The sequence below is a fragment of the Cherax quadricarinatus genome, unplaced genomic scaffold (assembly GCF_038502225.1).
Source record: "Cherax quadricarinatus isolate ZL_2023a unplaced genomic scaffold, ASM3850222v1 Contig617, whole genome shotgun sequence".
NCBI lineage: Eukaryota > Metazoa > Arthropoda > Malacostraca > Decapoda > Parastacidae > Cherax > Cherax quadricarinatus.
This window is the reverse complement of record NW_027195643.1, coordinates 55,923-75,472: the sequence shown is the minus strand read 5'-3', so window position 1 is coordinate 75,472 and position 19,550 is coordinate 55,923. Positions and strand designations below refer to the sequence as shown.

Below are 19,550 nucleotides of genomic sequence, written 5' to 3'. Positions count from 1 at the left end.
ACCCCCTATTTTATTAATTCTTTGAGTATATAATGTACAAATATAAAGAATTATAGAAAAAAAGACTCATTATATTGAATGTTATCGATAATATCAAGTGAAAATAGGGGGTGCTGCAGTTCTGCAGCACCCCCGCACCAGCCGCCACAAAAAATTGATGCAGGACTCCTGCATCAAATTATCGTTACACCGAGGGAAAATGGAAGCCATACTCTTTGGTGCGAAAAATTAACTGGAAAGGAAAAATAATTTTTATGAATTGTGTAATCGGCAACCCATCACTTCGGTATTCTCTGTGAAATATCTGGGAATCCCGTTTGACCAAAGGATGTCAAGAGAATTTAGAGGGAACAGTGTAGTAAAGAAAGCGAGTGCCAGACTAAAGTTCCTCTACAGACAGGCACGGTGTCTACCTACTGAAGCTCGCGGGACCCTATGTCTAGCTCTGATACAAAGGCAGAGAGATTACTGTTTCACTTCATGATGCTGTCTTAATAATGGTGAGACTCATCCTGGACCTGGGTCCAAGAGAGCATATAAGCCAGGATGAATTACAACAACTGGATATGCTGAAGACAAAATAAAGCAACTGAAGTTAAATCACGTTTATAAAATTGCTCACAAGCAGAGTCCAGAATATCTTGCTGCCAAGTTTGTCAAGACTGGGAACACAACTTTGTAGGGAACACAACTCTGTAGTACCCACAACAGTTGGTCAGGCTTCAAACACCTTTCATTGTATAGCATTAAGATAAGATTTCGTTCGGATTTTTAACCCCGGAGGGTTAGCCACCCAGGATAACCCAAAGAAGTCAGTGCGTCATCGAGAACTGTCTAACTTATTTCCATTGGTGTCCTTAATCTTGTCTCCCAGGATGCGATCCACACCAGTCGACTAACACCCAGGTACCTACTTGCTGCTAGGTGAACAGGACAAAAGGTGTAAGGAAACGTGTCGAAATGTTTCCACCCGCCGGGAATCGAACCCAGGCCCTCCGTGTGTGAAGCGGGAGCTTTAGCCACCAGGCCACCAGGCCTGCCTGCACATGTCAAAGCCAGTCATAGTATGAGCCAGTTCAGAAAGAGGGTTAAACGGTACTTAATGAATGAAGCTACAGAAAGGGAGAGTGATTTCATGTATAGCTAACATTCATGTACCTATTACTGTTACATTCATGTACCTATTACCGTTACATTCATGTACCTATTACTGTTACATTCATGTACCTATTACTGTTACATTCATGTATCTATTACTGTGATCTGATCCTCACTTTAATGATAATGTAAGATAAGATAAGATTTCGTTCGGATTTTTAACCCCGGAGGGTTAGCCACCCAGGATAACCCAAGAAAGTCAGTGCGTCATCGAGGACTGTCTAACTTATTTCCATTGTGGTCCTTAATCTTGTCCCCCAGGATGCGACCCACACCAGTCGACTAACACCCAGGTACCTATTTGCTGCTAGGTGAACAGGACAAAAGGTGTAAGGAAACGTGTCGATATGTTTCCACCCGCCGGGAATCGAACCCGGGCCCTCCGTGTGTGAAGCGGGAGCTTTAGCCACCAGGCCACCGGGCCTGCTTTTTCCCACAGTTGAGCTACTTAGCATTTTTTAACTGTTAAGATTTAAATAATAAGATATTGCATGGATCATAATTAGTATGTGCAGGCTGCAAGCAGCAACAACAACGGTTGCTCCTATATCATTGCCGTCCCCTGGGCCGATCCATGCTCCAGTGATGGCCTAATTACAAGTAATGCTGCACCAACATACATACAAGGAACCTATAATGACAAGAAAACTGACAGTGACGACTACGAACGGACCAAATATGACTAAAAGAAGACGACCGGCATTCAAATGCCAGATCTGTTACCAGACGAACAGTCAAACAAGCGACGCTTTCCACTGCACTATAGTAACTGACCTTATATCAGTGTTCACTGGGAGGACAACATAGGAGAAAATCTAACAACAAAACTCCAAGAAAACTGACAGGTCTGTAGTGACGGTTTTTTTCCCTCAGCGCCAAATGCGGGAAGTGAACATTGCTGATACATCACGTCAAGGTCAGGACCAGTCAACAACAGGATGCCAGCCCCACTAGAGTGGACCGAGGAGGCCACTAGGATGGATAACACCATGGACAAGAACTTTTTATCTTGCCAGGATGGAAATGGGTTACTAGAAGTGTGAAGGGAGAAGCGGGATTGTGAAGTGAAGGGTGAAGTGGGTTTGTGAAGCATGGGGACGGATGAGGGGTGAAGTGGGCATGTGAAGCAAGGGGACAGGTAAGGGGTGATGTGGGTTTGTGAAGCAAGAGGCTGGGTGACGGGTGAAGTGGGTTTGTGATGAAGGGGGCCAAGTGAGGGGTGTAGTGGATGTGTGAAGGACAGGAAATTTACTAGCAATCAATGGGGACCGCTGGAGTGGCCTCTTGGCTATTGTTAGATGACTGATAACGATCAATGCTTCTTGAAAAAAGGAGGAGGAAACTTTTTTGCCGTGAAGGGACAAGGGAGTGAAGAGTGAAGATGGTAGACGTTAGAGGAATACGCGTTGCCATAATTGTATTTATGTGTCTTCTGAAATTTGGAGAAGGAAATCCGTCATGGGGACTGGAAATGGTAACTGGAGTAATGGCACCCTGGACAGTGATAGCCCCATAAATGCCATCCTATCAGAAACGTAAATGTCCCTGTCGCTGCAAGGCATGACAACACCGCATACCCATAAAAACAAAACAGTGGCGCACAGCTCATTTTGTGGCGCTGTTTTGTGGTGATATTCAAACTAATCCAGGACCTTAAACTAATGTACAGGTGCACACCAGGCAGATTAGGTGTCCCTGTAATTATTGTGGTAAGGGTGTTGGTAGCCGCAGTCGGGCGATAAACTGTGATGTATGTGAAGAGCGGGTGCACAGAAGGTGCACGGATAAAATAAGTGACGATATATATGATGGACTAGGAGCTAGGAATGCCAACCTTAACTTTGTAATGCATGAAAAAGTCAACGTGAGACCACAGAAACAATACAATTACCTCAAATAACACCAGACAAATCTTTATTACCTTGTACTAAGACACGAAAGAAGTACAGAAAACACATCATATGTAAACGTGTAAGGGGTGGGTGCATTATGATTGTATGTTCGGTCATATTAATGTTTGTAACAAATGCACTCTAACCCAGTGGTTTGGTAATAGAGTTGTGGATCATTGGAACAAACTCCCGAGAACCGTCATAGAAGCTAAAACGTTGTGTATTTTTAAAAATAGGTTGGATAAATACATAAGTGGGTGTTGGTGGGTGTGAGTTGGACCTGACTAGCTTGTGTTACTAGGTCGGATGCTGTGCTCCTCCCTTAAGCGACGTGTCTGACCTCACTAGGTCAAGGCATTGGTATAAGCTGGTGGGAGAATTGGACCTGCCTCGCATAGGCCAGTAGGCCTGTTGCAGTGTTCCTTCTTTATGTTCTTAAAATAAGGAATATCAAAATGGTATACAATACCGACAGGTTGGTAGGTAAGACACATAGGCAACAGTTAGGCAACTTTATTCCGAAACGTTTCGCCTACACAGTAGGCTTCTTCAGTCGAGGAAATGGTATGGTGATACCGACAAGATGTGGAAAAAGACACTTATGTACAGTTCAGGACATTTATTAAAGGAAACGTTTCGCCACGAGTGGCTTCTTCAGTCCTAATACAGAGAAAACTAAGAAAACACATATATATAGTGGCGGGAGTCAGGTGAGGTGACGCGTGGGTAGAGGTGGTGGTAGTAGTAGTAGTAGTAGTAGTAGTAGTAATGGAACTAAGGAGGTGAGGCAAGAGAGGGACCTGCTGGCATCAAGTAACACCAGTTCCCAGGATGGGTAATATCCTCTTGCTTAGTAATTTTGAAATACTGTAACTATTCAGTCGAGTACAGAAAGTAGGCAGGAACAGTAGAGATGTGAAGACGATGTAATCAGTCCATTACCCTTGAAGTCGTAGATTTGAGGTTGTCAGTCCCTCAGCCTGGAGAAGTTCAGTTCCATAGTCAGGAACTATCTGAAGATCAAGCGACAGTGCGGAGTCTTAAATGCTGTCGGAAGGAGAGGCGCAGAGTAGTAGTAGAAGTGAGAAAGCAGCCTCTGAGAGGTCAGGTCCCTCTCAGATCAAACAATTCTCACTCGAAAAAGTTGTCCAAGGTGTTTTCTGTGTCAAGATGCCATTGTGTTGCAGTGTGACAGGGTGAATATCAAAATGGTATACAATACCGACAGGTATTGTATTCGACTGAAGAAGCCTACTGTGTAGGCGAAACGTTTCGGAATAAAGTTGCCTAACTGTTGCCTATGTGTCTTACCTACCAACCTGTCGGTATTGTATACCATTTTGATATTCACCCTGTCAGACACTGCAACACATCTTGGTACAGAAAACACCTTGGACAACTTTTTCGAGTGAGAATTGTTTGATCTGAGAGGGACCTGACCTCTCAGAGGCTGCTTTCTCACTTCTACTACTACTCTGCGCCTCTCCTTCCGACAGCATTTAAGACTCCGCACTGTCGCTTGATCTTCAGATAGTTCCTGACTATGGAACTGAACTTCTCCAGGCTGAGGGACTGACAACCTCAAATCTACGACTTCAAGGGTAATGGACTGATTACATCGTCTTCACATCTCTACTGTTCCTGCCTACTTTCTGTACTCGACTGAAGAATCATACTGTGTAGGCGAAACGTTTCGGAATAATGTTGCCTAACTGTTGCCTATGTGTCTTACTCTTTAAATAATGAGATTCATTCTGGACCTGTGTCCAAGAGAACATATATGCCAGAATGAATACAACAACTGGATATGTTGAATGTTGAAGACAGAGTAAATCAACTAAAGCTAAATTGTGTGTGATGAATGGTTTTGAAAACCGACAAGTTGAAGAATTGAGACACTTATGCAACACATGGGAATCTTTATTGAAGAAACGTTTCGCCACATAGTGGCTTCATCAGTCCAATACAAAGTAGAAATGGGTAAGGAGGGTAGAAGTTTGAGGTAATCAGTCCCTCATCGATTCCAGGTTGAGGGACTGATTACCTCAAACTTCTACCCTCCTTACCCATTTCTACTTTGTATTGGACTGATGAAGCCACTATGTGGCGAAACGTTTCTTCAATAAAGATTCCCATGTGTTGCATAAGTGTCTCAATTAAAGCTAAATTACATTCATAAAATTGGTCACAACCAGTGTCCCCAATATCTTACTGCTAGTTTGTGAAGGCTGGCAACCAATACAATTACAAAACTAGGGGAAGGATGAACAACTTTGCAATACCTGGAGTCAGTGGTCAGGCTTCAAAGGCATTTTTCTATTCAGCAATAAAGGAGTGGAATGGACTGCCTGCACATGTCAAAGCCTGTCATAGCATGAGCCACTTCAAGAAGGGAGCCAAAATGTACCTCATGAATAAGTCTACAGAAAGGGATGATAGTTCTTATATAAAAATAACTAATTTTACCTCTCCCTTAGCATATCTTCTTTTATTGTGACTGCTTTTACATAGTTAAGATACTTACCTGTTTTTAACTATTAAATATAAATAATAATAATCACAAGGACCCAGTTGGAAATAAGTCACTTTGTCTGCCTTTTATGGGTTAACCCAGGTTCTCCACACGTATACTGCTATGTATGACAATTTATGTAAACGTATTTATGTGTACCTGTACCTGAAACTTACAAAGTGGGAGGAGCTAGGAAGACCATGATGAAGCCAGCAATGACGATGAAGATGGTATTACTGGAAAGAGCATGTCACTTATTGCTTTATAAAATGTCATATTTTGACAATTTAATATATTTATCTATCATATATACTCCAAAACTATATTAGACATACAATAAATACCATACAAATATAATACAGTCTCCTAAATGAATAAAAAATGACATTTCCAGGAGCCGTTGGAACTGAGCGTATAAACTGCATGGCAGTGTACGCTCTAGGCTATAATATTAATCACTCTGGTCTACTGACAAAGAAAACTGTGTGTATCATAGGGGGGTCACTAAACCTTACTCTAGAAGACGGGCAGTGGAACCAAGCTACACTTCCAGTTAGAATAGGAGGTATTGGTGTCCGCAAGTCATCACAGACTGCGCTACCTGCTTTTCTGTCCTCGTGTATTGTATCCAGAGGGCTTGTAGCAGCAATTCTCCCTGAACATCTTAATAACAAGATTGGAGTCCAGGACCAAAAGTTCATTGACGGAGCCATGATCTGGGATAATCTAACGGGCTCTGAAACCAGACCTGCTCCCCCCAACAACTACAAACAGTCGCACTGGGACGGTCCAATAGTGGAAAATATAGCATCAATAGTGCTTCAGAGTGTGTCAGGGAAGGATAGAGCCCGCCTCCTGGCAGTGAGGGATCCTCATGCAGGGGACTTTCTGTATGCTGTTCCCAACTCGAGCCTTGGCACACGCCTCGACCCACAGAACATCCGCATTGGTGTTGCCCTTCGACTTGCCGCCTCTGTTCTCGCCGAACACAGGTGTATTTGTGGCAGCGAAGCAGCAGTCCGATTCGGGTACCATGGTCTTGTGTGCCGTAAATCCGAGGGAAAGATTGCAAGACATGAGGAGAATAACATTATCAAGAGGAGCCTCACAACAGGAGGCTCACGTTAGGGTGTGTAGGAGAGAGGAAGATTACTTTCCAGTAAAAGTAGGTCTTAGACAGTGATGTGTAATGTCACTATGGCTGTTTAACATATTTATAGAAAGAGATGAAAAAAAAGTAAATGCTAGAGTGTTGGGAAGAGAGATAAGATTAAATTATGGGGGAATCAAATACAAAATGGTAGTAGTCACAGATACTTTTGCTGATGGGAGATTCTAAAGAGAAGTTGCAAAGGTTAGTGGACGAGTTTGGGAGTGTGTGTAAGGAAAGTTGAAAGTGAACATAAGAGAGATAAGATAAGATTTAGTTCGGATTTTTAACCCCGGAGGGTTAGCCACCCAGGATAACCCAAGAAAGTCAGTGTGTCATCGAGGACTGTCTAACTTATTTCCATTGGGGTCCTTAATCTTGTCCCCCAGGATGCGACCCACACCAGTCGACTAACACCCAGGTACCTATTTGCTGCTAGGTGAACAGGACAACAGGTGTAAAGAAACGTGTCGAAATGTTTCCACCCACCGGGAATCGAACCCGGGCCCTCCGTGTGTGAAGCGGGAGCTTTAGCTACCAGGCCACCCACCAGGCCACCGGGCCACCCCACCAGGCCACTAGGCCACCGGGCCTGGAGGGTATCAAATGCGTTAGATAAATTGGATATCGCATTGGAGGGAGGGAGTATGGAGGGAGTGAATGTGTTCAGATATTAGGAAATGGATGTGTCAGCAGATGGGGTTATGAAGGAAGAGGTAATCATAGAAATGATGAAAGAAAAGAGGCGAGTGGTGCTCTGAGGTGTCAGGGGAGACAAAAAACGTTATCCATGGCAATGTACGAAGGCAATGTACGAGAGTATAGTGGTACCAACACTCTTATACTGGTGTGCAGCATGGGTTGTGAATGCTGCAGCAAGGAGGAGGCTGCAGGTAGTGGAAATGTCATGTCTAAGGGTAATGTGCAGTGTTAATATTATGCAGAGAATTCATAGTGTGGAAATTTGTAGGTGTGGCGTTATACAAAGTATTACTCAAATGGCTGAAGAGGGATTATTGAGGTGGTTTGATCATTTAGAGAGGGAGGAGTACAATAGAATGACTTGGAGGGTGTATAAATCTGTAGTGGAGAAGAAGAGGGTAGGTGTCGTCCTAGGAAAGGATAGAGGGAGGGGGTAAAAGAAGTTTTGTGTGCAAGGGGCCTGGACATGCAGCAGACATGTGTGAGCATGTTAGATAGGAGTGAATGGAGACGAATGGTTTTTGGGACCGGACGAGCTGTTGGAGTGTGAGCAGTGTTATATTTCGTTAAGAGATTCACTAAAACTGGTTAGCCTGGCTTGAGTCCTAGAGATAAGTACATTGCCTGTTCTTTATAGAAGTGGTTTGATATACTGGCTGTTTGGAGTGACATCTAAAATGTCATATTTGGGCACCTCTGTAAAGACAGTGAATATGTGTGAATGATGGTAAAAGTGTTGTATGGTGACGAAAGTGTTTTCTTTTTTAGGTCAGCCTGCCTCGGTGGGAGACGGCCGGCGTGTTGAAATAATAATAGGATTGATGAGGGGAAATAGGTGTGTGGTGCACTTAGGAGTCTGTGGAGAGAAAGAACTGTCCATGGAGGCAAAGAGGAGAATATATGAGAGTACAGTTATACCAACGTTCTTATGTGGGTGTGCAGCATGGGTGATGAACGTTGCAACAATGAGAAGGCTGGAGGCAGTGGAGATGTCATGTCTGAGGGCAATGTGTGGCGTGAATATAATGCAGAGAATTCGTAGTTTGATAACTAGGAGGTGTTAGAATACCAAAACTAGTATCCAGAGGGCTGAGGAGGGGTTGCTTAGGTGGTTCGGTCATGTAGAGAGGATGAAACATAACTGAATGATTTCGAGAGTGCATAAATCTGTAATGGAGGGAAGACAGGACAGGGGTCGGCCTAGGAAAGGTTGGATGGAGGGGGTAAAGGAGGTTTTGTGTGAGGGGCTTGGACTTCGAGCATGCATGCATGAGCGTGTTATATAGGGGCGAATGGAGACAAATCGTTTTTAGGACTTGACGTGCTGTCGGAGTGTAAGCAAGGTAACATGTATGAAGGGATTCAGGGAAACCTACAGGCCGGACTTGAGTACAGTGTTTGCACTCTGAAGGAGGGGTGTTAATGTTGCAGTTTTATAACTGTAGTGTAAGCACAAGAGACGGGCCACCCTGCCTTGGTGGGAGATGGCCGATGTGTTAATAAAAAAACTATAATAATATTTAAGTCAATTTCAAAAACATTAATCATACTTAACTGTTACACACGTGTCTTACGTATCAACCAAGAGAAAGTAAACAAAAATCTACTTCAACTGACCAAACAATGTGTCGCCCCAGCCAGTCAGCTTCATCTTGCTGCCAGTAATGTTGGCGAGGCTCTCCTGGCCCCAGGGAAGACAAACTGGCCTTATATATTTCTGAAACGATAATTATAAAAAGCTCATCACATCAGTAAATAGACGAAAAGAAAATATGCTCACCTGAATTCATATTAGTTCCCCAGTTCTTCCTAACAGACTGTTCTGGTTGTGTTAGTAATCCAATTATAATACCCTCCCAGTTAAATGGGTAAATAAATAATATATATATATATATATAAAATATATATATATATATATATATATAAAATATATATATATATATATATATATATATATATATATATATATAAAATATATATATATATAAAATATATATATATATAAAATATATATATATATAAAATATATATATATATATATATAAAATATATATATATATATATATAAAATATATATATATATATATAAAATATATATATATATATATATAAAATATATATATATATATATATAAAATATATATATATATATATAAAATATATATATATATATATATAAAATATATATATATATATATATATAAAATATATATATATATATATATAAAATATATATATATATATATATATAAAATATATATATATATATATATATATAAAATATATATATATATATATATATATATATATAATCTATATATATATATATATAAAATCTATATATATATATATATAAAATCTATATATATATATATATATATATATATAAAATCTATATAAAATATATATATATATATAAAATATATATATATAAAATATATATATAAAATATAAAATATATATATATAAAATATATATATAAAATATAAAATATATATATAAAATATATATATAAAATATATATATAATATATATATATAAAATATATAAAATATATAAAATATATATATAAAATATATATATAAAATATATATATAAAATATATATATAAAATATATATATAAAATATATATATAAAATATATATATAATATATATATATAAAATATATATATATATATATATATATAAATATATATAAAATATATATATATATATATATACATATATATATAACATATATATATATACACACACACATAAACAATCGCAGACGGGCGATCTTAACTGTGCAGGACAAGCCGGGGGGGGGGGAAGGTTGAAATCTTTAGCTCAAGTATTTTCACACTTCTCAGTGCATCATCAGGTGCTGTGCAATGTTGCAAGGGAGCAACCAAAGCAGGGAGAGAGGTCTCAGAGTAGCGTAGGTGTCACCATCCACGGTTACCCTTAGACTGGGTTAGTGGTCAGTGCCAACCCCACCCTACCATCATCCCCCCCACTACCCATATTGGGTAGGAAGGTTTCTGAGATGTGAAGTATGAAATTATAAGATATAAAAAGCCAATCCTAAGCTTTTTCTAATCTTTTATAACAGGTCATGTGGTTTGAGAAAATATTTGATATTAAATGTCTTAAGAAGATAAGGCATATCAACCAAGTTTTCATGGTAAGGGAGAACCAACATATGTTTAGTTGAATAAGGTTGGTTGTCCCTTTTTGGATTGTAAAAAATTATTTCTAGCAATTTTAAAAGATTTATCAATTACATTCCTTGGGTATTCCAGATCATTAGCTTTTTCATAAATTTTGGATATTTCTTCATCTATGAACTCTGGACTACAAATACATAAAGCTCTCTAAAACATTGATGAGAAAACTAACAGTTTAACTCCATCTTGATGTGAAGAATAATACTGCACATAGAAACAATTATTTGTAGGTTTTCTGTAAATTTCATACTTAAAGTCGTTTAATAATAAAAACGTCTAGAAAAGGCAATGAGTTATTTGCTTCAAACTCAATAGTAAAGTTTAAAGAATTGGCTAAGCTATTTAATTTAGCAAAGAAATGGTTTATATCTACATTCTTAGGCATAAGACACAAAATATCATCTAAACCACATATCTCTATTAGGGAGGATTGTTTCAAAAAATTCCATGTATAAGTTACTAAGAACAGGTGAGAAAGGATTTCCCAATGCCATACCAAACTTCTGAGTCCAAAACATATTATTAATTACAAATTTTGCATCAACAATGAAAAGTATAAAAAGCTTAATGATAGTAGGAACTGGCAATGGTAAATCATAATTAACAAGTTCTTCAGATAAGAAACTTAATAAATCATTAACTAACCATCATCAAAACTAATCATTTTAAAATCATTAAAGTCAGTCAAGGTGCTTAATTTATCAACTAAATCTATGTTAAAAATAACATTAAAGTTAGAAATTTTTCCAACAATAGGGAACAAAATGTCGACAAGAAATATAGATAATTTATAAGAAACTGAACCTATGGATCTTATAATTTGTCTAACTGGATTAACTGGTTTGTGCATTTTTATTAATACATATAAATAGGGTAAAGATGGATTAGTGGAATAATTTTTTTAATTAATTCTTCTTTGCAGCTCAGTAGATGTTGGAATTTCACTGTTCTTTCACAGTGGTTGCTTTGCGTACTGTGATATCACCTGTTTATTGTGATCTTATTGCATATATCCGAAAAGTGCAAAAACCGAAGTAATATTTCCTTTAAGACAATGTAAATACAATTAATCCATTCCAGACACCCAAAAATCTTCACAAAAAAAATTATTTTTTAAAGAATAACTATAGTTTTACATACAGAAAGCAATGATAAATAAATGTAAGTAAATACAAACATTACATATCGTTACTAAAGATTGTTGGCGTAATAAAGAAGGTGAGGAGGGGAGAGGGAGTTGAGGGTATTATTTGTAAGGGGAATCCCCCTTCATAACGACTTTAGGAATCTAAGCTCTTCCTGGGGTTACTTCCCGTCTTTGTCTTTTACTGCCACTAGGACCAGCTTGAGAGTTACTCGACCCGTGTCGCACAGAAAAAAAAAAAAACTGTCCTGAGAACTGTTTCTGGCGTCTCTTCAAGATTTGCCTGAAGTGGGAGAAGGTTTTGTCACTGAAAACTTTGCACATATGGCTTGTTTCAGCTTGGTCAGGGTGATATTATTCAAGAAATGTTTGCAACTCATTCCATTTTGCACATATGTTCTTAATCAATGAAGAAGGCACCTTCTTCCCTCTCTCTTTCGCTTCCTCCGAAGCAATATTCTCAGCTGCAGTGTGTTGCCGTTCCAGTTGAAGGTCTTGCAGCTTTTCAGTGGTTAGTTATTACATGTGATCCTCCAACTCTTCCACATCCTGGCAACTCACATCCAACCCCATGGACGTCCCGAAAGACACCATACTTTCCACAACAGGCATAGGGTCGGCAATGTCCGCCTCAAACCCTTCAAAATCTTTGTCGATGACACATTCTGGCCACAGTTTTCTCTAAGCAGAGTTTAAAGTCCTGGAATTCACTTCCTGCTAAGCCTTACCTATAAGACTTATGTAATGGAGGATATTGAAGTGATCCCTCCAGAACTCTCTTAAGGTCAATTCAGTGTCCGAGGTCATTCAAAGCACCTTTGGAACATTGCTTTCGTGTAGAGTTTTTGGAAGTTAGAAATGACCTGCTGGTCCATGGGCTGGATGAGAGGAGTGGTGTTAGGAGGCAAGAACTTCACTGTTATAAAACTCAAGTTCCTAAACAATTGGTCTTCCAAGTCTGGAGGATGAACAGGAGGATTGTCCAGTTTTTTTTTTTTTTTTTTTTAACCAGGAAGCACCTGAGTGGCAATTTATTTTCCAGGAGGTATTTTTTCACTCGGGCCAAACACTGCATGGACTCAGTCAGTGAAAATTTGCCTGTTGACCCATGCCTTATTAGCTTTCCACACCACACAATTTATTCTTCATGACATTGTTTTTCTTGAACACTCTGGGATTTTCAGAGTGATACACAAATAAAAGCTTCAATTTGAAATCCCCACTAGAGTTACCAAAGAACAAAAGAGTAAGCCTATCCTTCATAGGCTTGTGTCCTGGCAGTGCCTTTTCCTCCTTCGTGATGTAGGTCCTCTTTGGCATTTTCTTCCAAAAAATCCTGTTTCGTCACAACTGAACACTTGTTAGGGAAGGAATCCTTCAGCCTCTACGTAATACTTGAATTCGTGCAACTGCACGTTTGTCTGAATGTGCAGCCTCACCATGCCTTACAACACTGTATGCCACTACGCTTTTTGAATCTGTCGAACCAGCCTCTGCTGGCCTTAATTCACATACAGCAGCACTCGCTCCAGGCATTTTCTTTACGAGATCCACATGTAACTACCTTGCCTTTTCTCAATGAACGACTCAACAACACTATTTCTCACTAACTGTTTTTCGTTGTTATCCACACCAACAACAACTTCTCCACATCTTCCATTGCTTGTGATCTCTGTTTCGCTAGCATATTCACCCCTGTCGCAAATTTAGCTTCCTTGATTTCTACTTTTTTGCCAGGATGGAAAAAATTGTTGATTTCGACTTCCCATACATCCTGGCAAGCTCTGCTAAACTTATGCTACTTTCGTATTTTTCTACAAACTCTTTTATTTTAACTCTATCGTGTTTCTCATTTTTTTTTTACCAAAGGGCTGGTACTAGGAACTTTCTTTGGCTTATTTAACAGTCACAATCAACACACACACACACACACACACACACATATATATATATATATATATATATATATATATATATATATATATATATATATCAATGCCCCTGTTTGGAGAGCATGAAATCACATTATCAGAGGGTGTCCAGCAAGGGGATCCTCTTGCACCATTTCTCTTCTGTATAGCAGTTAGGGAAATCACAATCAGACTGACCAGTGAACTGATCCATTGCAGTGCCCTTCCTGTTATATGTGCCTAATCCTCTAGCTTCTGCTCTAATCTCTTGTGAGGAACTGTGCCGAAGGCCTTCTTTCAGTCCAAGAAAATGCAATCAATCCACCCCTATATCTATAGGGTCACTAGACTGATTAATGATCATTACTTGAGATTGAGTATATACATTGAGAAAGAACACTTTCACTGAGTAACACATTGGCATAAGGTAAATATCACTTAAGAGTTCTATACTTGACAGAGGTCGTCATACTGAAGGTAACTGTACATAGCTGTCCGCAGACTTCACTTCAGAATGTACCTCCAGCCGGTTCAAGAGTTTCTACAACAATTCTCTATCCAAGTGAGAACAAGGCGGAGTACTATAGGGACTGCCAAGCCAATGTTCACTGAGTCGGCAGACAGAGCGAACTGACTTAACACAGTTAATCAAGGACATACCTTGTTTCATCTCTTAGCCAGCTGTTACCTACCTACCAAACACATTACTCCAAATACATAATTATGTATACACATCATACCCGGGTATAATCGTAATAATACATATCCCCAAACCAGATATTATAAATTAGTGGAATCTTTAATTTAGCTAATATTAAGGAGTGAGATTAACAAGTTAAGGAAGCCTAGAGAACAAATTGATTTGTCAGTTAAAAATAGGAGAGGAGAGTTATTAAATGGAGAGTTAGAGGTATTGGGAAGATGGAGGGAATATTTTGAGGAATTGTTAAATGTTGATGAAGATAGGGAAGCTGTGATTTCGTGTATAGGGCAAGGAGGAATAACATCTTGTAGGAGTGAGGAAGAACCAGTTGTGAGTGTGGGGAAAGTTCGTGAGGCAGTAGGTAAAATGAAAGGGGGTAAGGCAGCCGGGATTGATGGGATAAAGATAGAAATGTTAAAAGCAGGTGGGGATATAGTTTTGGAGTGGTTGGTGCAATTATTTAATAAATGTATGGAAGAGGGTAAGGTACCTAGGCATTGGCAGAGAGCATGCATAGTTCCTTTGTATAAAGGCAAAGGGGATAAAAGAGAGTGCAAAAATTATAGGGGGATAAGTCTGTTGAGTGTACCTGGTAAAGTGTATGGTAGAGTTATAATTGAAAGAATTAAGAGTAAGACGGAGAATAGGATAGCAGATGAACAAGGAGGCTTTAGGAAAGGTAGGGGGTGTGTGGACCAGGTGTTTACAGTGAAACATATAAGTGAACAGTATTTAGATAAGGCTAAAGAGGTCTTTGTGGCATTTATGGATTTGGAAAAGGCGTATGACAGGGTGGATAGGGGGGCAATGTGGCAGATGTTGCAAGTGTATGGTGTAGGAGGTAGGTTACTGAAAGCAGTGAAGAGTTTTTATGAGGATAGTGAGGCTCAAGTTAGAGTATGTAGAAAAGAGGGAAATTTTTTCCCAGTAAAAGTAGGCCTTAGACAAGGATGTGTGATGTCACCGTGGTTGTTTAATATATTTATAGATGGGGTTGTAAGAGAAGTAAATGCGAGGGTCTTGGCAAGAGGCGTGGAGTTAAAAGATAAAGAATCACACACAAAGTGGGAGTTGTCACAGCTGCTCTTTGCTGATGACACTGTGCTCTTGGGAGATTCTGAAGAGAAGCTGCAGAGATTGGTGGATGAATTTGGTAGGGTGTGCAAAAGAAGAAAATTAAAGGTGATTACAGGAAAGAGTAAGGTTATGAGGATAACAAAAAGATTAGGTGATGAAAGATTGAATATCAGATTGGAGGGAGAGAGTATGGAGGAGGTGAACGTATTCAGATATTTGGGAGTGGACGTGTCAGCGGATGGGTCTATGAAAGATGAGGTGAATCATAGAATTGATGAGGGAAAAAGAGTGAGTGGTGCACTTAGGAGTCTGTGGAGACAAAGAACTTTGTCCTTGGAGGCAAAGAGGGGAATGTATGAGAGTATAGTTTTACCAACGCTCTTATATGGGTGTGAAGCATGGGTGATGAATGTTGCAGCGAGGAGAAGGCTGGAGGCAGTGGAGATGTCATGTCTGAGGGCAATGTGTGGTGTGAATATAATGCAGAGAATTCGTAGTTTGGAAGTTAGGAGGAGGTGCGTAATTACCAAAACTGTTGTCCAGAGGGCTGAGGAAGGGTTGTTGAGGTGGTTCGGACATGTAGAGAGAATGGAGCGAAACAGAATAACTTCAAGAGTGTATCAGTCTGTAGTGGAAGGAAGGCGGGGTAGGGGTCGGCCTAGGAAGGGTTGGAGGGAGGGGGTAAAGGAGGTTTTGTGTGCGAGGGGCTTGGACTTCCAGCAGGCATGCGTGAGCGTGTTTGATAGGAGTAAATGGAGACAAATGGTTTTTAATACTTGACGTGCTGTTGGAGTGTGAGCAAAGTAACATTTATGAAGGGATTCAGGGAAACCGGCAGGCCGGACTTGAGTCCTGGAGATGGGAAGTACAGTGCCTGCACTCTGAAGGAGGGGTGTTAATGTTGCAGTTTAAAAACTGTAGTGTAAAGCACCCTTCTGGCAAGACAGTGATGGAGTGAATGATGGTGAAAGTTTTTCTTTTTCGGGCCACCCTGCCTTGGTGGGAATCGGCCAGTGTGATAATAAAAAAATAATAATAAAAAATTAAGGAAACCCCAAGTATAATATTAAATGGATATAAATTCATTCTATATAAGTCAATATCGAAATCACCTTGGTCATAACAGTACCCCACTGTTTTGTCTTCCCAGTGTCCCTTCAGCCTCCTCTGTAAATACTTCTGTGTGTATGTGTGTGTGTGTGTACTCACCTAATTGTGGTTGCAGGGGTCGAGACTCGGCTCCTGGCCCTGCCTCTTCACTGATCGCTACTAGCTCTAGCTCTCTCTCTAGCTCTCTCTCTCTCTCTCTCTCTCTCTAGCTCTAGCTCTAGCTCTAGCTCTCTCTCTCTCTCTCTCTCTCTCTCTCTCTCTCTTTTTCTCTCTCTCTTTCTCTCTCTCTTTCTCTCTTTCTCTCTCTCTTTCTCTCTCTCTGCTTCCTGAGCTTTCTTATACCTTGCCTTAAGGCTATGTATGGTTCCTGCCTCCACTACAGTACTTGCTAGGCTATTCCACTTCCTGACGACTCTATGACTGAAGGAATACTTCCTAACATCCCTGTTACTCGTCTGAGTCTTCAGCTTCCAATTGTGACCTTGTTTCTGTGTGCCCTCTCTGGAACATCCTGTCTGTCCACCTTATCTATTCCACGCAGTACTTTGTATGTCGTTATCAAGTCACACCTTGACCAGGTGTGAGTTCCAAACTGGTGCTGTATACTCCAGTATGGGCCTGACGTACACAGTGTACAGTGTCTTGAACGATTACTTACTAAGGTATCGGAACGCTATTCTCAGGTTTGCCAGGTGGCCATATGCTGCAGTAGTTATCTGGTTGATGTGTGCCTCCGGAGACGTGTTCGGTGCTATGGTCACCCCATGATCTTTCTCCTTGAGTGAAGTTTGCAGTCTTTGCCCACCTAGCCTATACTCTGTGGTCTTCTTTGTCCTTCCCCAATCTTCATGACTTTGCATTTGGAAGGGTTGAATTCAAGGAGCCAGTTGCTGGACCACGTGTCCAGCCTGTCCAGGTCTCTCAGTAGTCCTGCCTGATCCTCATCTGATTTAATTCTTCTCATTAACTTCACATCATCTGTGAACAGGAACACTTCAGAGTCTATCCCTTCCATCATGTCATTCACATATATAAAAAATAGCACTGGTCCTATCACTGACTCCTGTTGGACCCCACTAGTCACAGGCACCCACTGTGATACCTCTTCACGTACCATGACTCGTTGTTGCCTCCCTGTCAGGTGTTCTCTGATCCACCGCAGTGCCCTTCCTGTTATACACACCTGATCCAGCTTCTGCACTAATGTGAGGAACCGTGTCGAAGGCCTTCCTTTAGTCCAGGAAGATGCAATCAACCCACCCCTCTCTCTCTCGTGTCTTACTTCTGTTACCTCGTCATAAAACACCAGAAGGTTTGTCACACAGGATTTGCCTTCCATGAATCCATGCTGGTTGTCGTTTATAATTTTGTTCCGTTCCAGGTGCTCCACCACTCGCCTCCTGATAATCTTCTCCGTGACTTTGCTTACTATACACGTTAGTGAAACAGGTCTGTAGTTTAATGCCTTATGCCTGTGTCATTTTAAAAAAATTGGGACTACATTTGCCATCTTCCATACCTCAGTTTCAATGGATGTGTTAAGATCTTTGTTAATGGCAGAAACACCATCTCTGCTCCCTCTCTAAGGACCCACGGAGAGATGTCTGCTTTCATCGCCTTTGAGGTATCATGTTTACATAGAAGCTCCTGTACTTCCTCCTCGGTTATGTATACCTCATCCAGCACTTGTTTGTGTACCTCCCTGTTCAAGTTTTACCTGTTTCCACTGTAAATACTTCTTTAAATCTTATGTTGAGCTCCTCACATACCTCTTGGTCGTTTCTTGTGAACTCCCCACCATCCTTCTTCAGCCTGATAACCTGCTCCTTGACTGTTGTTTTCCTCCTGATGTGGCTATACAACAGCTTCGGGACAGACTTAACTCTCAATGCTATGTCATTTTCGTATTGTAGTTGAGCTTCCCTTCTTATCTGTGAATATTCGTTTCTGGCTCTAACATGTTGATGCATGAGGTTTTCCAGTACCACATCCATCATGGCTCTCCTTGTTTTGGGACCCCCATGGGGCTTGAGGTTTTCCCAATCTCCTTGTGATTGAAATCACCCATAGCTAGTAACTTCGCTCCTCCCCATGCGAGCTCTTCTGGCCACATTGGCTAGTGTGTTAACCATTACTCTGTTGCTCTCGTCGTATTCTTCTTTTGGCCTCCTGCAGTTCTGTGGTGGGTTGTACATTACTGCAATTACCACCTTATGGCCCTCAGACTGGATTGTTCTTACTTTCCCAAATTCCATCCATTCCATCCATTTCCTCAAATACCCACCGGTTTTAATGAGCAGTGCAACGTCTCCTCCCCCTCTCCTCCCTCTATCTTTCCTGCGGATTTGATATCCAGTTGGGAAGATTGCATCTGTTATCTTCCTGGTGATTTTCGTTTCTATGAGTGCTATCATGTCTGGGGATGTCTTCTTGATTCTTTCATGGCACTCCTCGCACTTATTTGTTATTCTGTCTGCATTTGTATATCAAACCTTCAACTTCTTTTCTAAAACTGTGGTCTGGGGGTTCCGTTGGGGTTGGGAAAGTGGGAGATCTTATAAGGAACTGAGTGGTTGCTGTGAAGGCGGAGTTTGTAATGAGGTGGGTGGGGGAATTGGATATGGCATGTGTTTTTTTTTTGGGGGGGTTAGAATGTTTGGTTTTACCCCCTGGACCTCTATAACTTCATATTGAAGGGAAATACACCTGTTGAATATACTAGGTAAAGAGTTTGGTAGAATAATTATGGAAAGAATGTAGAGTATGACGACTGCCTGAAGCACCGCATTATGGAACTTGAGGGAATTTCAAGTCCCGGTGAGAGGCACGTCTGTGTGATCCTTCAAGTATAATTAAATGAGAGATCTAATCATGTGTACTTATAAGCCTCAACAGTATATAAGTATGAAAATATATATTGTTACCATGTTAGTGGTATTCGAACCTACTATTTTATATCACTAAAAATATGTGAAGGATAT

General features: G+C 40.3%; 1 protein-coding gene across 1 annotated transcript in view; it reads right to left on the bottom strand.

Moving 5' to 3' along the window:
- The window catches only part of LOC138851440 (venom protease-like), a 95,108-nt gene that overhangs the window by 41,556 nt on the left and 34,002 nt on the right, over positions 1–19,550 (bottom strand). Inside the window, exon 4 of the mRNA XM_070080573.1 lies at positions 9,032–9,131. Within this exon, the coding sequence (XP_069936674.1) occupies positions 9,032–9,131 (100 nt within the window). The remainder of the gene's footprint in view (positions 1–9,031; positions 9,132–19,550) is intronic.